General features: G+C 36.0%; 1 protein-coding gene across 7 annotated transcripts; it reads right to left on the reverse strand.

Moving 5' to 3' along the window:
- Window positions 1-12,739, reverse strand: LOC120342044 (furin-like protease kpc-1). Of its 7 annotated transcripts, none has more exons than XM_039410702.2 (21): window positions 12,207-12,739; window positions 11,705-11,815; window positions 11,532-11,618; window positions 11,291-11,437; window positions 11,041-11,206; window positions 10,575-10,700; window positions 10,234-10,396; window positions 9,600-9,696; window positions 8,808-9,139; window positions 8,231-8,416; window positions 8,028-8,147; window positions 7,842-7,939; window positions 7,615-7,772; window positions 6,899-7,028; window positions 6,722-6,809; window positions 6,376-6,603; window positions 6,054-6,163; window positions 2,103-2,193; window positions 1,831-2,000; window positions 1,207-1,371; window positions 1-641 (listed from the first exon to the last, which is right to left on the reverse strand). In XM_039410702.2, the coding sequence occupies exons 1-21, from the start codon at window positions 12,675-12,677 to the stop codon at window positions 211-213; spliced, it is 3,675 nt and encodes a 1,224-aa protein (XP_039266636.2). In that variant the 5' UTR covers window positions 12,678-12,739; the 3' UTR covers window positions 1-210. The 7 variants fall into 7 exon arrangements, with proteins under 7 accessions (XP_039266636.2, XP_039266635.2, XP_039266638.2 ...); XM_039410701.2 differs by having other exon boundaries at window positions 4-641; window positions 8,022-8,147; XM_039410704.2 differs by lacking the exons at window positions 1-641; window positions 1,207-1,371; window positions 1,831-2,000; window positions 2,103-2,193 and adding exons at window positions 2,544-3,597; window positions 4,607-5,124.
- Between the last annotated feature and the right edge of the window lie 609 nt (window positions 12,740-13,348).

The following is a 13,348-nucleotide window of genomic DNA, read 5'->3' on the forward strand; positions in this document are numbered from 1 at the left end:
TCATTTTCAGAACTTGAATATAAAATTACAAACAGTCGTGAATGAACAACGAACATAACACGCCGAGTTCCCTATAGTATCGCACGCATAATTCTCAGCATTATTAGACACTGTATAATTGTTATTGTGGACAAAGACAGCGATCAAAGAAATGATTAGGGGGGAGCTTTTTTTATTCCATTTCAACCCAACGAATTATCAGAAAATATTTTAGTTTTCATCATATCTTGGGTGAGGTAATTCATTAAGAGGTAAAGCCTGATATTTCGGAAACCTTCTTTTAAACTTGATACGAACGAAAATACCCACTGCCAAACCTATGACAAACAGAGATATACATAAAAGGACAAGAACCGCGGCTGTGGAATTTTTACCAGACGCCCAAGATGGAGAATGTTCGCCAGGTGAAGTGCTATTGAGAGTAAACATTCCAGAATCAGTCGTAAAGTGACTAGGTGTGGAATTTTTACCAGGCGCCCAAAATGAGGAATGTTCGTCAAGTGAAGTGCTATTGAGAGTAAACATTTCAGAATCAGTCGTAAAGTGATTAGTGCGAACTCGTGTGATGTTGATACAAATTCGCCTTTCGTCGTCTGGGAAAATGTCTTTCAAATTCGGACATCTGCTACGGCATTTGTTTCCTACAAAAACATATATACCTCGACTCATATTACCGACTTTTGTATGGTGTGCGAGACCGCATGATAAATAAAAAAAATCTGACGTGAGGGTGACCCAAAAAACAGATCCTATAAATTTCTTAATTATTTTTACAAAAATGAAGAAATTTTATGTGACACTCGAACTTCGTTTGTGCACGATTGTACCCAAATGTTTCAGTAATCTGGGTCGCTTTGCAGAAAAGTCAAGTTTTCCCTGAAATATGTTCTAAATCTAAATGAATAATATGTTCCTGGGTTCTGTTTTTTTTTTTTTTTTTTGTGAGTATTTCTGTACATAATTGAATTTTACACAAAGGGTTCTAATTCGAATATTCGTAACGTCCGAAACGCATCGGCTATAGACCTGGTCTTGGCGCTCCGGAAGTATTCGTACCAAGATGACGCACAGCCTGAACAACCTGGTACACATACTATGTTCAGATTGTGCGCCATCTTAATACGAATACTTCGGGAGCACCCTGGTCTTACCAGCTGACACAAAGATAAGCTCTTTTTCTACCTATTTCACTAATAGCAAACTCACCATATAAATAATATCCAATTCCACACTTTGTGCAAGCATTGACACCAAAACTAGTGCATGATTCACAAGTATGAAAGCATGATCTACATTGATTTGTTCCGCGTTGAACATATGTCATATCAGGACACATTTCCAAGCAACTCCCAGCATACTCGAAGTATTCATCTATAACCAAAAACTTAATGTTATGTCCGCTAAAATAGACAACCCCTTAACTATCGATATAACGACAATATTGTAAAGCAACGGCCGTGAAAGAAAAAACGTTCCAGTCAAACAATCCACCCGTTGCCCACAATCGAGAGAGACTACAATATTTAGTGAGGATAAAACAGCATATTTACATGCAGCTTAACCGGGTGATGCTGAAATACTAAATAATTACGAAAGAGTCGTTAATGCTTACTACAGACTGACCGAGAAAATTGGATTGTTTTCTCTCTTATCATAAATTAAAATTCAGGTATCAGAATTCCCCGTTTGGTACATATTTTTACATAGTACACGTGGTGCAACTAGTCAAGAAAAATACTATAATACCTCCAATGAAGTTATGCTTTTACCACACTTAAAACGTTTTAACCGACATTTTTAGAACATGTTAATATGTCAAGATGTAAACACCTTCACACAGCAGACAATCGTCCATAGAATCGCAGTTTATGCAGGTTTCCCGGCACTCTTCGCACGAGTTGGTAAGGTCAGAACTAAATTTTCCCAATCCACATTCGTTGTAATCGACGCAGGTCCCATTCATTAGATATTTACCAGGGATACATTTGGTGCAGATGTCGCTGTAACGATCACTTTGTTAGATATATGCGGGGATCTCAACATCAATTACTCAAAATGCAAGACTGTATATACTTAAACTTGAATTAAAAAAAATCTACTACCTTTGACATTTTTCACAAAATTGTGGGCAAACTGTGTTCCGCTTCCTCCGCTGGATTATGTCGTTCCATCGATCTAGTTTGTAGCGCCATCCTGCGGGAGAAAGTAATTTCACAAGGACACGGACAAAGACACTAGAGAGCACATTTCCCAGGACAGCGAAACGAAGTGAAAACTGCGCCACGACGGGATGGTAAGGAAGGCTAAGGTCGTCAGCAAATAACGAACATGATAGAGCACCGCGAGATTTGGCTTACCTATCCACACGTTACCGTAGATGACAACTCATGGAGAGAATCCAAAAATTGTGATCAAAAATGCTCTGGTCAACTTTCAACCGAAACTTCGAATACACCTTGGGCTCGAAATTATGGTGGCGGAATCCGGAATAAACACAAACCAGCCTTTATAATTTCTCACATAGAACAGAGAGAGACATCACATAGTGCTAGACTCGAAACTTTATTTATAAATGGTGTAATCTATGTACAAAAATCTGACAAAACAGGCAGTAACAAAAATGGGGTTACTTAATATCCAAGTCAACAATAACAAAATAATTTTAATACCATTAGGCCTGATTATATTGCAATATCCCCCCACTTTTAGAAGTTGCGGTAGGACGGTAAATTTTCCCACATAGTAACATTAATATAAGTACGATTTCGTTTCCAGGAATCGCAAAGTTAAAATTCGGATAATAATCAAGATATAAAAAGTCGCTTTCTTACATTCCCAGTAGAATCACTAAAAAAATTGGCGCTTAGGCACTGCTTTGTCAGAAATATAGTAAAAAAGGACACAAAAAATAGCAGTAAGGTGTAAAATCATAATTGTGCAACAATTCATACAAGCGTGTAGATAAAAAAAATAAGCAGAAAAATATCGAGAACATGAGAGCAGCGAATAACATTCGAAAGTACTACATAAAAAGCGCTAATTTTGACGAGGCTGGCACATACACCAAAAGGTAGTATTACTGGTATTGAAATTGGTGTGTGAATAAATCGAATAGGAAGGCGTTCACGACAAAGCACCATTAAAAGTTCACTTTTGACTCCATGGGAATCTTAAAATAAATCACATAGATAGTAGCATTTTAGAAATAGGCTCTTCAAATGTGGATTATAAATAGTTCAGCAGCCAGCGCTTCGTAAAAATCGAGTCATTTGAAGATAAAATCCAAAGTAATACCTTTTTAATAATTCCCTGTCATGCTGATTTAAAACCGCTAACATACGAGAATAGTCTAAAGGAGAAAATACCCCCAAAATAAAAATTAACATTGTGTTGTATCGTTAATAGTTGGTTCCAGCTCAAAATTCAACAGGCATCAGCAGCAAGGATTCATCCATGGGATCAAATAAAAGGTAGAATGAGGGTATTTTCACAATTAATAAACACCAGAGCATGTTCCACAACACTGCCAGCCCCAGAACCTGTTTTTGCAAAGTCCCCTCGACTTTGCTGAGGAACAGAATGTGTTTCGAGAGTACACTGCTAGAAAGAATAAAATAGTGAAAACAATATCACATACAAAAAGTACCTTATGAAACTCTATAGCATGCCATATGTCAGTTCAACCTAATTTTATAAATACATAAAACTTGCATGCATAATGCGCTTTAAGCCCTGAAAATGACCATGCGTGCATACTATATATGAGCAAAATTACACATGCAAATACTGTACTTTGATTTTCGTACCAAATACGTAAGAAGCGAAAATATTGATGTTTATATAATTGAAAACAAGCAAGGTGTTTTGAAACGCAGTGTGGAACGAATTTGGAAGATTAGCCCATATCAAGCATTCCAACTGGTATCAACATAGTGCATACAAGTACGTAAAGGGATTTCATTCGGTATTTCGCATAAGGAGTGACGATGAGAACCCACAACAAGTAAACAGATAGGATATTTACCAAAACTTAGACATTCCAACGAAATCAATATGTTGTCAGTATTCCGAAGAAGCGATAACATTTTTGTGACGACCGCACAGACTCTATATTACAGGTATTTACCGGATAATTTTAAACCTTCAACATATCGTCAAAGTGCGTGATCACGCGCTTGACATATTACGCGCGACCATAATAAGGTTAACAAGCCGTCCTTTGTGCGTCATAAGGCCTCATGTCATCATAATAACAATAGCTTCATATGAAAAATTTATCCAAGGTTTACTTTCGAAATCTTCCGTAATCCGAGACAGCGGCGCAACAAAGCCAATAAAAATAACATTATTTAAACGCATTTGGAAAGTGTACCTAATCATTTTTCAGAGTTTAGCTTTCGGATACTAAACCATATTTTATGTCAGGTCATAGCGCCCTTTGCCCAGCTTTGTTGGAAACATGTCTAACGTAAATTGCACGTGGAAAAATCAAACGCGAACGCCATTTTGTGTACATCCTTAACGTTTTCGTATTTTGATCATACGAATCTAAAATGAGACACTTGAAATATATTAGATTCTGATACTGGTTAGAAATAGGATATACCTGATTTTTTTTCTTTCATTCGGAATCATCTTGACGGAGTTTCCGTCTCCGCTGCCGTTTACTAGTTAAAGATATTCGATCATGAGTCGCATCTTCTCCATTCCTGTTCCTACCACTCGAGATTTGTCTATTAATACCATTCCTTGCAGAGGATTGAACTAAAACTGGTTCAACATCTGGTACCTCGGTAATAACACGTACTTCGTGCGCATCGTCTTCTCCGCCAAATTTACTACTATCGCCGTCTTCAAATTGACCTAAGAGGTCATTATCGTGGATAACAGAGTCGTCTTCATCATCATATTCGCTATAATCGTATCCATCATATTCTTCGTCGTCATATTCTTCGTCGTCATAATCTTCGTCACCGAAATTAAAATCGGGCGTAGGTACGAACATTTCTCCGCTTTCGTACTGGGTACATGTGTGACAGCATAGGGTGTGGAAAATATCGACGCTGCACCATTTCATTTGTATGACCAGGAGGCATGGATAACTTGTGTAATTACCAGCATAGCCTATTATTTTATGAAAATTTGTCACGAAAAATCGGAGAATAGGCAATTGGCGTTGCGCAGACAGTTTTGACATGGGAGCGCAATAGCATTCGATAAAATGCAACAAATTTGCGAGATGAGATGCGATTCCAAACATGTGAAAATTAGTGATATATAAGCATTGGTGAAATAATTAATGAGTAAACAACAATAATTATACACAAGTCATGCAAGCATGCCCAAGCAAACCAGCAAAGATTGTCGTTGTTAGGTCGAAGAAATCAGTCGGGTCGGCATTTGTCCGATGGCCGTGTCCGAAGATAGACGGCGTCGGCGGATTGGCAGAGATGGTAGTGGTGGTAGTAGTATTGGTAGAGCAGACAGCGCATAAGAAGCAATGAAAAATAATAAAACTTCAATAAGACTTAACTCAAGTCATAAATTGTATTCGCCGTAGTATAAACCAGAGGCGGAAGCGCATACGATACGCTCCACATATGATTATACTGAGCGATATTTCTGGGCAAAGAAAGTTGGTTATACACTGCATACTCTGAGTGCAGTTGTAATTTAACCCTTTATTCCTATTTGTTTGTTTCACCTAAATTAATTAATGATATTATGACCATAAGTTGATGTGCGCAATCCAAATAACAAATATTGAAGTTTACAAAAATTTTGTAAAATGGCTTTAAAACTTAGTCTCCATTCTTGGTGTATTACGTGACTTTAATAAGCATATATACATGGATTTTTTTTGGTCAAGGCTATTACTTTAAAATCCATTTGGAAAATCCAAACCGTTTTAGATATCCATAAATCCTTTGTTAATTTATTACCGAGCAAATACACGCACTAGTTAGTACCGACTTCTTTCAATTCATATAAAAATACACGACGACGTAGATAGCAAAACGATTGAAACGAACATGCATAAAATATTTGCTTACCGTCTCTACAGATTCTCCTACATTCCCCATTCAATAATACATAGTCTGCGTTGCATGAAAGACAATTGGTAGAAAGTGGACCGTCACAAGACTTACAAGACTGGTGACATCTAGAAATATATCATGAATATATACTTACATTCCATGGGAAATTTCATCATGTTTTAAATTAGATTATCCTCATATACTAATTTTTAACATGTCAGTAAGTTCGAAGTAGAAATAGTTGTTCGAGTACTACTGCGGAATGGAAGCAATTTCGTAATACAAAGTTTGCGCACATTCCGCATCATAAAAATAGAATACGTTCACATACACTTACAATTTACAAGAAGGTTTCGATTTCGACTCATCTATATAGTGCTTTTTCGGACAATACTCGATACAACGTCTCTTGTGCAAAACCATCTTATCGCCACATGCAGTGCATTGTTGTTGAGACTGACCAGTGCATTCAAGACACGACGGGTGACAAAAAGAACATCCAGATTCGTACGACAATAAAAAAGTACCAGCAGGACAAGATGGCTCACAAGAGTAACCTTGATGCCTACAAAAAAATGGCTGTTAGAGGAAGCTAGTGCATTTTCAAACTACTAATAATAGCGATCCCCGGAAGCCACGAATGAACTGAAACAAGCTATGGTATACCCTGCGAAATAACTTACTCAAAACCAGGACGACATGATGTGCACTTATCCCTCCTTTCTTCACAAGTAAAACAGCTTTCATGACAGATTAAGCATCTTTGGGTAACTGAAATTAGAAAAAAAAAAGTCAAAAGCTTAGCTAATTATTATTGCCTGACAGCCCTAAAATGTGTCAGACAAAAAAGTTATTCTCACCGTGATCCAAGAAGAATCCTTTCGCACATTGCTTCATACAACGACCCTCAAAAAGAGCAAAACCATCGGCACATGCAGTACAATTATATTCGTAGGCTGCAGAACATTCCCTGCATGTTTTCCAGCATGGCTGTAAGTGAAAATATAGCATTGGAAAAAATACTTATTATGTAAAAAATAGAGAAAATATACATCATTTCATGCAAACTCCTTCCATGGTTCATCAATAAGGTTCTGATATCCATCTTTGATTTGATTACAATCATGGATGTCCATATCGAATCGAATATTCGAATACATTGGAAATCAATTATATTTATTATAGTAAATTTTGGAATTTGGAAATAATTTAGACCATTTTTTTTTCAAATTAGGGAATTTGTGCAGCCAGACAAGTAGAAAGAACATACAATATATCAACTGGTAAGAAACAACACGAGAAACAATAATCTTTTATATTTGTGTTGTTTTAGAAGTGATCAATGTGAGAATATAGTGATCTATGTGATTTTCAAATGAATGAGCCTCTAATTTAGAATTTGTTTGAAATTCCATATTCGAACATATTTTCTCAGGATATTTCAGAAATAGTAAAATACTTGGTCTTGGCAATCCCTGATTATAATATTGTATCATATTGAATTTGTCAATTCTATTTTAATTAAGATTGGAAAAGAGTTAAATAAGTTTACTATATTGAATAATGTTAATTATACCTGGCAAATCCTTGTGTATGGATGAGGAAATTGATGATGTGGGCAAGCAGGTATACATGTTCCGGTAAAGGTAGAAACATGCTTACATGCCCTGCATTCTTGTTCAGTTGGTCCACAACAACCATTACATTCTCGATGACATTGATCTTGTGGAAAAGCTGTAAATTGAAACATGATGATAAAATGATGCCATCAGGGGAAAAACTAACAACAAATAAAAAACACACCATCACAACTGTTATAATAAAAGTTTGGTTGAGGATGTGTCTTTGTTCCATAAAACACCATTTGCCATTTCAGAAGCTGGTTTTTGATATTATTATCTCTGAAATGTAAGTAAACGAGAGTTAAAAAAAATTTTATATCTCTGAGCAGAAAGCACAAATGACAGAAAGTTTGGTACCAACCTATACCTGTGTCTGTAATAAGAATCAAATATTTCTAGAACCCATACACCTTGTGGATTTTCACCCCAATGATGGGTTGTCATAAAATTCCACTCGTCAAAACCAACAGTTGATCGATCGAGATTTCTAGAAATAATACCAAAACAATTTAGAATTCTCAAGAAAAGTATAGCTATACATATTTACATTACAATATTATCATCACTGACCTTCGTTCCAAAATGTTGGATCTCGTCCCCGCTGGTGATGTCAAAAATATTTGTAAGTCACCTCGCCGGACATGAGAAAGTGATATGCGTAGAACGACATGTTCCAGATATTCGATCTCATTTGCCTTCCCATGGCATGCTCGTGTTTCCACTGACAATTGAAGAGTTTGACTGTTGTTTATCGAGCTGAAGAAAGTAAATACAAAATGAAAATAAATGTAGTGCCATAAACCATATTTCGAGTATTTGAGAGATAGAAGATGACACAAAAAACATAACCCAAGCCCTAAAGAACACATTCTAGAGAAAACATAACTTTTGTACTAAGCGACCTAGACTACTGAAACAATCTGGGCACAATTATACACAAACAGAAAATGTGGATTATTATTCAGTAACCCTGTAGTACAAAGTGTTGTTTGGAATTTTAGAATTGTAGAATTGTGTTAAACGAACATTGAAATACCAGATGTAGTTGAAGGTCTTCAACCACCTTCTAGTAACAAGTATCACCATCATTAGGCAACACTGGAATATGCAGGCCCAAAAAATGAAGAATCAAAAGAAGATAACTTACTGCACGCCATCATTTCGCCCAATGGGTGATACTGGACATTGCTTTTGTTCGGGAACAGTCGTCCAATTTTTTGAAACATGGGTGAGCTTTGCAGCATCCATAAGGCCAAAGCCAAATACGTGAGACACATTATAACCCGCACCATTCATCACCCAGTCATGCGCTTGTAAACCATATGGATTTGAAGTTTGTACGATAATGTGTTGAACATCTCTCCATGTTAAATTTTTATTTGCGTCAAGCATTAATGCGATGACGCCAGCAGCCATCGGAGCAGACGCAGAGGTGCCAGTGTGAGCGTAAGTGCATTGCCTCCGAAGATCCGTTGTAATCTATAGACATAAACAGGATTATAGATGATAAGAATAGAACGACACATTCTTGAAATATTTTGCACATGCCATTTGTCACGCTTAAGATGTTATCAGATTCTTTCATGTCAATAGAGTATGACAGGTACTCTGGAATAAATGTTCCTGTCTGAAACGAGATCTGATAAAATGTCTGAAGCAGACTAGACATGATAAATAAGTCTAAAAAGTTCAAGAAATTTCTAGATTTAACCGCAAAGTATTTATTATAGGTTACGAGACTATCAAGGTTTATAGGTGATTTAGAATTATTTCTATCTTTACATAGAAATACTCAGATGTAAAGATATGCTCACCACAATTACGCCAAATATGTGAAAAGATAGTACATTGACCAAATCCAGAAAGGATAAAATGCTTTTAATATGTTTACAAATTCGATGATAAAATACTTAAGCAAATTTAGGAAAGCTAAACTCACAATTTTTCCCTCATCAATCTCCCCACTACTATACGTAGTTGCCAAGGTGGAAGCACAACTCTCCAAATACCATGGTCTTTTGCCATTCTGTGATACACTGAAATAGGGAAAAAAATTTGAGTTACAACGCTTACATTATATATTACACATGTCACGTTAAAATCACTGCTTTTATAATATAGTTATTCAGCTTAACCCTGTGTATATCGTGTTTATTCAGAATTAATTTCAAGTTAACAATGGAATGTAATGCACATGCAACTTGTGCAAGATGTGTGCGTGGAAGTGCTGTTAAGGAATACTGAAGCACAATGTGTCCAGGTCACATTACATAGCATTCTTATAAATGAATTGGTTAAAGAAATGCAAACTTTGGTTTCAAATTAAAGTATCCATTTATAATTACAGGTGAAGTCTTAACAAAAATCCTAAATGGGTCATATTGAATTATAAGCCAAATGGGCAAACATATTCGTCTAAAAAATATAAAAAAAAACACTTCTATTCACATCCGCATGTGAAAGTTTCGGTGAAAAGAATCTTGAAATAGATCTAAGCCTTTTGCGACATTTATTGAGGACTTGAGTGTGATAGATTGCCCACTTAAGATAAATAGTATTTATGAGATATTTACCTACTGATACCGATTGTATAAATGCTGTTTATATAGCCATCACAAGAACATGTATCCTTGTTGTGCCCTCCGTTGCCGGACGCCCAAACAAATATTGAGCCTTTCCCATTACGCCCCTTTCTAGCACCTTCTTTGAAGGCAGCCATGGCCAAAAATCCAGGTCCTGCGAACAATATTTATAGCTTAAAAGGAAATCTATTAAAATAAGATGAGATGATAAGGCAAGATAGGAACTCGTATAGCATCACTTTGGGACACCACAACTGTCAAGGGAATAAATATTCACAGAACAGGCTTCCGCATTCCACAACATCAAAGCTCATATAACCTCTATACCTCACCTTCTATAGTAACTCCATCATCATCTGGTCCCCACGATGCACTGTAGATGTCAATATAGTTATGATTGTATCCCAGAGATTGTGCTTCTACATTGTCCGTAACTTCGCCATCTAGCATTCTTATGCCTGTATAAATTTATCAGTCAAAGGATGAATAATATCATTAATAATGGACAACCCCTCCGGCAGGTTCAACAGATTGTTGACCACCTTTTCCCGCTGAAGTTTTCTTTGATCAAATATCACCAAATAGGCTTTATAACATAAGATTTTCCTTGGCATAAATAGTACTCCTCTTAATTTCCACCCAATCTCTAAAATATGTGAATGTGACATGTGATTTCCCCACATCAAAGCAAACTTACGTTTCTATGAAGCCACAATCATCGTTAAACAACGTAGTGAGCAACTGGCACATTAATTAATAATCAGATAACTTCCATAACATTGAATAGTTAGTATTTACCTCCGATTTTTGCTTTGGAAGCAATACCCACACTGCATATGCCATTGTCAGATACAGCAGCAACAACACCAGCACATCTCGTTCCATGTTTGTTTTCATTGGAATGATCATATCGTGGCATTGGATCGTTGTCTAGTGAATTGATATCGTATGATGCATTAGCATCCTTGAAAAAGTTTAATTTAAAATGTGTAAATAAAGAGCCATGTGTAGTATTTGCTTAACTCAGATTATATAAATGTCCTCTTACATAATTTTGCCATAAATCTGGGTGATTTGTTTCGATACCATCATCTAATATAGTGACCACGACGCCATCTCCGTGATAACCAGACCTCCAAGCATCAGAAATTCTCATGCTAGTAGGGCATACACTGTTATTTACTCCACCACAATGCTGGAATAAAACGAAAAAATATTTCGATTGAAACAAGTGCCATATTAGATGGAGCTCGCAAGAAAATTATAACAAATATTTATTTAACTCTCACCATATACCACATTTTCGTCCAAGCCGGATCATTAGGGATACTTCTCTTTGTTCTTTTGAGGACAACTTGTTGTTCAACAATGAAAACCTGAAAGCCAGTTTCATTAATAATTATATACTATAAAATACACGGAAATCAATTCCTAGTGTTTCATAAATGTTAAAGAACCATACATGAGGGTCATTCTCTAATCTGTGAGAAGATGATGGTTTGTGATGAACTTTAAGAGACCTCTTGTGAACTTTTTTGTCTTCAAATAAGTACCAGCCTTCCAAGGTGCCAATCTATAAACCAAAAATATTGCATGTGATTAGCAAACATATAATTTCAAACTGAAATTAGAAACAAACAAGAACAGGCTTTATCTCCTGCGCAAATACATTTCAAAAGTTAATTGAACCTTTAAACGGAAATGAGTCTTCCTTACAAAGTAAGAGTCACAGAGGTATAGGTACCTATTAAAATATTTGAGCATGTAGCATTTGAAATAATTCAGAAGTAAATCTACTGAATTTTAAACTATGAAAGAGCGGTTTCTATACGATATAAATATGTTTAGTAAAGAAATGTAAAATATATCGAGCTCAATTAAATGGTTTTCCGAAAAGTCAAGTTTAAAAATTATAGCAAAATAAAATCATAAAATTTATATAATTGCTAATAATATCAATCTACCTGCCCTTTGAAAACAAATCCATATTTCCTTGCAAGTGCTATTGCCACTGCTTCATCGCCATTTATTAAATTAACTGCAAATTGATTTAAATATGTACGAGGTTGCTTTTGATGGCCCCGTCTTGAATGTGCAATGTGTCTTGAAAATCCACTTGAGGCAAACTGACCTCTAGTGTGTTGATTCGATGGGACGGCTGATGCCAAAGTAAAGTACACAGTAAGAATAAATAGAAAGGTCACACAATACGCTGACCAGCAGCTTTTGTGCATTGAAACCAAAGAAATAAATTGTGAATCATCTTTGCATGTTGTATTTCCATGGGAATACTTTTTCAAATTTTTTTTATAATCTGTATTATTATAACAGTTTCGACTTGAATGTCCAGTGGCCTTCGACATTCTGCACTCATTCCTTTCTTCAGATGTGATATCTTGACAAGGGCAAGTTCTCGCCAAGTGAATCCTCATCATGCCCCCAAAATAGGGTGAGATTAAAAAGAGTATATAAATTGCTAAGTACTATGATTCTCTAAAATCAAAGAATATGAACATGAGAACGAAGTTATTTGTGAATATGGAAAAGTCAGAAAGTGTATGATTATTCCTGCTGTATTGTCAACAACATTATACATTTGTTTTTTTATCAAATATGAAACTCTTTCAAAAGTATTGGATATGCGTTTTCATTTATAATTGTTATTACAGTATTTCATTACATTAATCAAAATTGAAATCCCCAACTACCGTATTATTTGTAATCCTACAGGAAGTTGTTGGTGCCAAATTGCGCCAGCAATACTTATCAATCACGCTTATACAGGCAAGTCTTTATTAATTCCCAAGGCTACGATATTTACGACCTATTTTAATAAATGAAAACATTATTAAAGTTTCGATTGTCGTGCGGGGCTAAGCAACCCTGTGATATTTTTATAAATCCGTCATTTCGATGCATCGATGAAGACCAAAGCCCGATTCCCCAATCGCCCAGCGATCGTGCGACTCAAACATCGGTTCAGCTCTGGTTATATGTTCCTATACTCAACAACGCGTATTATGCCAGAGCGACCACCTCTCATTCATCTGCTACTGCTAGCGTTTATTTACAAAACAAAATCACGCCACGAGACCCAATTACGAAA

This window comes from Styela clava, chromosome 3, assembly GCF_964204865.1.
Source record: "Styela clava chromosome 3, kaStyClav1.hap1.2, whole genome shotgun sequence".
NCBI classification, from domain to species: Eukaryota; Metazoa; Chordata; class Ascidiacea; order Stolidobranchia; family Styelidae; genus Styela; species Styela clava.

What these genes read in the sequence shown, in the direction of transcription:
- LOC120342044 (XM_039410701.2), bottom strand. Translation starts at nt 12,677, where the DNA reads ATGATGAGGATTCACTTGGCGAGAACTTGCCCTTGTCAAGATATCACA. An exon ending in CAGATTTATGGCAAAATTAT is followed by an intron (nt 11,207 to 11,290) that starts GTAAGAGGACAT and finishes AACTTTTTCAAG; the next exon opens with GATGCTAATGCATCATACGA. An exon ending in TCATGTCGTCCTGGTTTTGA is followed by an intron (nt 6,604 to 6,721) that starts GTAAGTTATTTC and finishes ATTTTTTTGTAG; the next exon opens with GCATCAAGGTTACTCTTGTG.